Raw genomic sequence first — 7,503 nt, forward strand, 5'->3', positions numbered from 1 at the left:
TTTTTTTGAGATGGGGTCTCACTCTGTTGCCTAGGCTAGAGTACAATGGTGTGATCTTGGCTTATTCCAACCTCTGTCTCCCAGGTTCAAGCAATTCTCCTGCCTCAGCCTCTGGAGTAGCTGGGATTCAGGTTCCTGTCACCATGTCCAGCTAATTTATGTATTTTTTTTAGTAGAGACGGGGGTTTTACCTGTTGGCCAGGTTGATCTCAAACTCCTGACCTCAGGTGATCACCTGCCTTGGCCTTCAAAGTACTGGGATTACAGGTGTGAGCTACTGCGCCCAGCCATCTTACCATTTCAAAACTACAAGGGAGCACTTTACCCTTGGATGAAAAAAGTTTATAAAATTGAATTACAAAGTAGACATTTAAGAGTTTTATAGCAAAATAAATATGTAGACTTTTATGGGTGAGACCATGATAGTATGGGAAATATCCTCAACAATGGCCATATACTGCATTACAGCCAATAAAACTTTCCAACACTGCTTAGGTTTAAGGGTCATTGGGAAATCCCTTTGTTGATGTTTGTAGCAAGAAGTACTATGAGCTAGTTTTGCTTATCTGGGCCAGACTAGTTCTGGGTGTTCAAAAGATATGTTGCTTGTCAGTATTAAGGCAAATCATTGATTCCCTTTCCTGTTAAACTGCAAATGTAGCGGGAAGGCTCTGAAGCCCAGTGATGTGTGGTACATTCAAAGAAAGAACCTTTAAACAAAGCTCCTGGAACTTTAATCATGCTTGCACTTTGCTTTTTCCTTGGATGTGTCACTTCAATAAATAAAACACATGCTACATCTTCTTTTGCGCAGAGCTGTCTGCCTTCATTTGGAGAGATGATCATGTATCTAAAGGGAAAGAGAGCTCTGAAGAGAACATAGCAACCGAAAAGTGTAACCACTCTTAGGAGGAGGTCAATATTTTAGCAAAGAACCATAAATGGAAGACTATTCCTGGCTGGCTGAGGTGGTTCACGCCTGTAATCCCAGCACTTTGGGAGGCTGAGGCAGGTGGATCACCTGAGGTCAGGAGTTCAAGACCAGCCTGGCCAACGTGGTGAAACCCTGTCTACTAAAAATACAAAAAATTGCCAGGTATAGTGGCAGGTGCCTGTAATCCCAGCTACTTGGGAGGCTGAGGCAGGAGAATGGCTTCAATCTGGGAGGTGGAGGTGAGCCAAGATCGCGCCATTGCACTCCAGCCTGGGCAAAAAGAGTGAAACTGTCTCGAAAAAAAAACAAAAAAAGCAAGGAGTGGTGGCATATGCCTGTAATCCCAGCTACCCAGGAGGCTGAGGCATGAGAATCACCTGAACCTGGGAGGTGGAGGTTGCAGTGAGCCGAGATCATGCCACTGCACTCTAGCCTGAGCAACAGAGTGAGATTGTCTCAAAGGAAAAAAATACTATTTCCGAGTAGTAAATTTCACTAATTGAAAGAACCCAAGAACCCTTTACCAAGATTTGTCACTGTTCTTACCCAAAGAAAGACTTTTTGTGCATTTAGAAGTAAACTGTCACTGATCACTGATCAGCTCTAATGAAAGTTGCCTAGACTAAGCCACAAAAGCCTCCTACTACATGATGTATTATATACCCTGTCTAGGTTATAGTCACTTGCAGAAAATAAGTTTTAAATTTGGCCTTCTGGCCCTCTAATATTTGAGTGCCTTGAAAAGGAAAACAATTCTTCCCTTGGGGGGAGAAGTGCTCCCATACTCTTTTGATTCTTAGCATTAGGATAAGTGTCTTTACAGGAATTTAAAAGTCCTTGAAGTGACATCTGTTAAGTGTTAAAGAGAGCTACATGGCAATAAAAGATCACACAGCACAAAGTAATGGCCTGACTGAGGTGGTCATATAGAAATAAAGGATCTTCAAAGTTGTTTATGGTGGTAAAAACATAGTTTCATTGCATGTACAATTTGCTAGATGAGCATGAACGTTATAGCCATACGTACATAACAGTTACAATACAATCATGAAAGTCGGCCGCAGGCCGGACGCAGTGGCTTATGCCTGTAATCCCAGCACTTTGGGAAGCCGAGGCGGGAGGGTCACCTGAGGTCAGCAATTCGAGACCAGCCAACATGGAGAATCGCTTGAACCCAGGAGACGGAGGTTGCAGAAAGTCAAGATAGGAAACTGCACTCCAGTCTGAGCTACGGAGCAGACCGCTAAAAAAAAAAAAAAAAAAAAAAAAAGCTGCAGACGGCGAAAGTGGATCTCGGAACCTTTTTGTTGAGGATATTTTTCGGGAGGGACCGGAAAAGAGGTGGGATCGTTTGTCGTGATGTGGGGCGGCCGTAAGCTGGGCTTGTCCGGGGGTTGGTTTTTAAGCGTGCTGGGGCCTGGGGGCCGGAGTACACAAGCTGCACGTCCTCTAATTTCTTCGGCGGGTAAGTCAGTGTGTGTGCAGAGGACCGTCGCACGCAGTCCATTGCCAGGGAGGGAGGTGGCTGGCGCTTCTGCGCATGCGCTGGGGGTGGAGCGATGGGTTTGTCGCTGGACCTCGCGAGGGGTCAGCGCGAAACCTCAGGCTTGGCCCTGATCCCAGCTCTCTCCTTTGCAAACCTGGCATAATCTCCTTGGTGGACGCCGGGAAAAAGAGCTCAGACCAGTGGTCCTGCCTGGAAAAGCGCAGGCTGCGGGTCGCCGTGCGAGCTTTGTCTTCTTGTTGAGCTCCTTGCCCCAGGAGCCGGCGACCCGCCGTTTGTGTGCTGGAGTCTGAAGGTCATCATGCATTCTTCCTTTGCCGGGGCAGGAAAAACTCACGCCTCGTAGTTACGCATTGCTTTGTATCTGTGTTTTGTTTGCACAAAGCTTGCTTTTTTTTCTGGAGAGAATTTAAGGCAAGTATGTTACTTTTTGATTAATAGGTTAATTCAACAGACTGTATTTGCAAATGAGATCAAGAAAATAATGCACCGCTCAGTGTTTGTAGACAGCAGTCTGATTTTCGAACTCCCAGTATTAACTAGAAACTTAAGCTCATCTTTTACATGGAACTCTTAACAATTACTGTATGCCAGACACTGTTGTGGGCCCTGGGAATTTAAAAATCAGTGACACCTCAGGTAGGCTTTTATTTTTTTTGAGACGGAGTTTCACTCTTGATGCCCAGGCTGGGGTGCAATGGCACAATCTCAGCTCACCGAAACCTCTGCCTTCCGGTTTCAAGCGATTCTCCTGCCTCAGCCTCCCGAGTAGCTGAGATTACAGGCATGCCCCATCACACCCAGCTAATTTTGTATTTTTCGTAGAGTCGGGGTTTCTCCATGTTGGTCAGGCTGGTCTCGAACTCCGGACCTCAGGTGATCCACCCACCTTGACTCCCAAAGTGCTGGGTTTACAAGCATGCGCCAGGGCGCCCGGCCCAAGGATCTCTTTTAAAATGTTAGGATAAACCTAAGATCAGGATATAATGAGCAAAAAAATGGGAAATCTAACCACCCATCAATAAAGTTTATTAGTTGGTACTATCATACAGTGAAAAATAGTACAACCAATAAAAATGATTTAAATCTATTTGTACCCACATGGAAAAATAGTAAGATACAGTGTTAAGAAAGTAAAGTGTCATTGTTTCCTGCAAGGAGCCAAAAAAATTTAAAAAGTTACAAATCATTGTGTATAGTGAACTTGGAGTTAAAGGTGGAGATACATAGAGAAATTTTGCAGTTTGCAATCAGTACTGCAGATTGCCTGTAGTAGAGCAGGTGATTTTTTCTAACATTTTATCATCCTTTATATACTTTTATTTTCCTGAACTTTTTTTCAGTAAACATATGTGTCTTTTATAATCAGATATTTAGAAAAGATACAATATGGCCGGGCGTGGTGGCTCACACCTGTAATCCAAGCACTTTGGAGGCCAAGGCTGGTGGATCACCTGAGGTTGGGACTTCAAGACCAGCCTGACCAACATGGTGAAACCCCGCCTTAAAAAGAAAGAAAGAAAGAAAAGATGCAATAAACCTAGTTCCAATCTTTGAAGAATAAACATAGAAGGAGTATCTAATCCCTATTTGGAATCAAGGAAACTTCTTGGATGGGGTATTTAGAAAAATCTTGAAGGAGGTGGCCAGTTTTAGAAGCAGTTGGCTGACACAGGCAGATCACCTGAGGTTAGGTGTTCGAGACCAGCCTGGCCAACATGGTGAAACCCCGTCTCTACTGAAAATAGAAAAATTAGCCAGGCATGGTGGTGGGCTCCTGTGATCCCATCTACTCGAGAGGCTCAGGCAGAAGAATCGCCTTAACCTGGGAGGCAGGGGCTGCAGTTAGCCGAGGTCACGCCAGTGCACTCCAGCCTGGGTAACAGAGTGAGAGACTGTCTGAAAAAAAAAAAAAAAAAAGCAGTTGGAGAGGGTAAAGGACCCGCTTGAGAATCTGTAAGAACGTTTGTGAGAAACCACAAAGCGTTCCTTAAAAAGTAAAGTGTGTAGGTGGAGGGCAGAAAGTAAAGGCAGGGTGTGGCAAGGGATGAAGCAAGAGACCTTTTTGGACATGACATGTTCATGAAAGGCCACATACACCTTCGGAGGCTGACTATCCTGCAGACAGTGGAAATTACTGAAGAAGCAACATGGGCAGATTTATGTTTAAGAAATAACACTTGGCAGCTGTCTACGTAGAAAGTGGGACGGAGACAGGCAAGTCTAGGCCCAGGAAGGCCATAGAGTAATCCAGATAATAAATTATGATTGCGGCCGGGCGCGGTGGCTCACGCCTGTAATCCCAGCACTTTGGGAGGCCGAGGCGGGTGGATCACGAGGTCAAGAGATCGAGACCATCCTGGCCAACATGGTGAAACCCCATCTCTACTAAAACTACAAAAAATTAGCTGGGCATGGTGGCGCGTGCCTGTAATCCCAGCTACTCAGGAGGCTGAGGCAGGAGAATTACCTGAACGCAGGAGGCGGAGGTTGCGGTGAGCCAAGATCGTGCCATTGCACTCCAGCCTGGGTAACAAGAGCGAAACTCCGTCTCAAAAAATAAAAATAAAAATAAAAAAATAAATTATGATTGCTAGAAATCAAGTATTGGCAGGGTAAAAGCCTGTCACCTGTTTTATTTACTGTCAATGTGGTGCCTGGTAAGTGCTGAATAAGTGACTTTGAGTAAACAAAATGAAAAAACTTTTCCCATGCCTTTAAAATCTCAAATACCAGGATGATCACAGATTCAAAGTAGAGAAGGAATGGGTAGCATTCTGTTTAAATACAAACTCAGTTACTCTCTTAAAGTTGTGGTAAGGTGGTTTTTATTTTTACTTTTTAAATTAATTATTTTTTTGAGACAGGGTCTTGCTCTGCATCCCAGGCTAGTGTGCAGTGGCATGATCACAGTTCATGGCAGCCTTGGCCTCTCTGGCTCAGTTGGTTCTCCCACCTCAGCCTCCTGAGGAGCTGGGACTACAGGCCGGCACCACCACACATGGCTAATTTTTATATTTTTAGTAGAAAAGGGGTATCACCATGTTGTCCAGGCTGGTCTTGAACTCCTGGGCTCAAGTGATCTGCCCACCTCGGCCTTCAAGTGTTGGGATTACAGGCATTGAGCCACTGTGCCTGGCCAAAGGTGGTTTTTAAACCTCTTGAGAATTGTAGCAATACTGATTACTTAAGGATTCATTTTCCAGAAATAGAGGAAGTAAGAGATCAAGGGTCGTCTCTCAGTAGAAGGCAGGTATTGTTAAAATTTCTAAGGCTTAGTTTCATAATAGTAATACCTTATATGTCCTTATCTATTTATCACAGTTTACATAATTAAACTTTAATTATTCTTTAATAATATCTCATTTATCTACCTAAAGTCGTACAGGAGGTGATATTTGAACTGGGTCTTAACAGGTAATCCAGAAAGAGTTGGTGGAAAAGAGAATAAAATGAACAAAAGCCAGGCCAGGTGCCATGGCTCACACCTTTAATCCCAGCACTCTGGGAGGCCGAGGCAGGTGAGTCACCTGAGCTCAGGAGTTTGAAACCAGTCTGGGCAATATAGCAAAACCCTGTCTCTACCAANAAAATTAGCTGGGCCTGGTGGTGTGCGCCTGTGGACCCCGCGACTGGATAGGCTGAGGTAGGAGGATCACTTGAGCCCTGGAGGTAGAGGCTACAGTGATCCATAAACCCACCACTGCACTCCAACTTGGGCAACACAGCAAGACCCTGTCTCAAAAAAATAAAATTTAAATTAAAAAAAAAATAAAATGAGCAAAATTCTAGACACATGGACTTTATTTAAAAAAAAGAAATTTGTAATGGATTTGAGATGGACTGTGAAGCGCTGATTAAAAAACAAAACAAAATAAACATAAGCCCAGGAGAAAAATGTGCAGAGACTACAAGAAGATAAGACATGAAATATAAATGACCATTAAATATAAGAAAGGATACTTAACCTCATTCATGATAAATTAAAACTACATTAGCCTGGGCATGTTTATAGTCCCAGCTACTTTGGAGGCTGAGGGGGGAGGATCTCATGAGCCAGGTTGGCGGAGGTTACAGTGAGCAAAGATTATGCCACTGCACTCCAGCCTGGCTGACAGAGTGAGACCATCTCAAAAACAAAAAATTAAAACTACACTAAGTTACTATTTTCACGTATTTGATTAGCAAACAAAAATGTTTAACACATTGTATGGGTTATAGTGTGGGAAAACTAACACTAGACACTCTCATATATTACCCATAGGATTGTAAATTGGTTCAACATCTATTTGGTGGCAGTTACAAATTTACAAATGCACATACCCTTTGACATAATTCTTGAGATTTTACCTGCAGGTACTCTGAAACACATATGAAATGAAATAACATATGTAATTTTATCTCTAGTTGTTGTTGTTGTGTTTTGAGACGGAGTCTCTCTTTTGCCCAGGCTGGAGTGCATTTCGCTCACTGCAACCTTTGCCTCCCGGGTTCAAGTGATTCTTGTGCCCCAGCCTCCTGAGTAACTGAGACTACAGGCATGCACCACAATGCCCAGCTAATTTTTATACTTTTAGTAGAGACGGGCTTTCGTCATATTGGCCAGCCTGATCTCAAACTCTTGACCTCAAGTGATCCACCTGCCTCAGTCTCCCAAAGTGCTGGGATTACAGGTGTGAGCCACCACACCTGGCCCTAATCTCATAGTTTTAATAATTACCCAAATGCCCGTTATTAGGGTACTGCTTAAATAAATAATATAGTCATACAATGGATTACCACACAGCCTTTTAAAAAATATGAAATAATCTCCAAGATATGTTGGTTGGTGAAGAAAAACATGCAGTAGAATGTGTGTATTTTGCTATATTTTATATAAAACTAGAGAAACTGATACTTTAAAATGATTGATTGCATATGTATAAAATGCCTCTGGAATCTTACATACAAATCTAGTAAGATTGGTTGTCTGTAGGGAGAGAAACTGGATAGCTACAATCAGGGGTGGGAGAGATACTTTGTACTGTACACTTTTGTACTTTTTGATTTTTTTTTTTTTTTTTTT

At 43.2% G+C, this 7,503-nt stretch overlaps 1 protein-coding gene across 1 annotated transcript in view; it reads left to right on the forward strand.

Moving 5' to 3' along the window:
* The first annotated feature begins 2,257 nt into the window (after positions 1-2,257).
* COQ3 (coenzyme Q3, methyltransferase) overlaps positions 2,258-7,503 on the forward strand; it is a 23,982-nt gene continuing 18,736 nt past the window's right edge. Inside the window, exon 1 of the mRNA XM_017507675.2 lies at positions 2,258-2,399. Coding sequence (XP_017363164.1) covers positions 2,294-2,399 — 106 coding nt within the window. The 5' untranslated portion in view covers positions 2,258-2,293. The remainder of the gene's footprint in view (positions 2,400-7,503) is intronic.

The sequence above is a fragment of the Cebus imitator genome, unplaced genomic scaffold (assembly GCF_001604975.1).
Source record: "Cebus imitator isolate Cc_AM_T3 unplaced genomic scaffold, Cebus_imitator-1.0 Scaffold382, whole genome shotgun sequence".
In the NCBI taxonomy this organism is placed as follows: Eukaryota; Metazoa; Chordata; class Mammalia; order Primates; family Cebidae; genus Cebus; species Cebus imitator.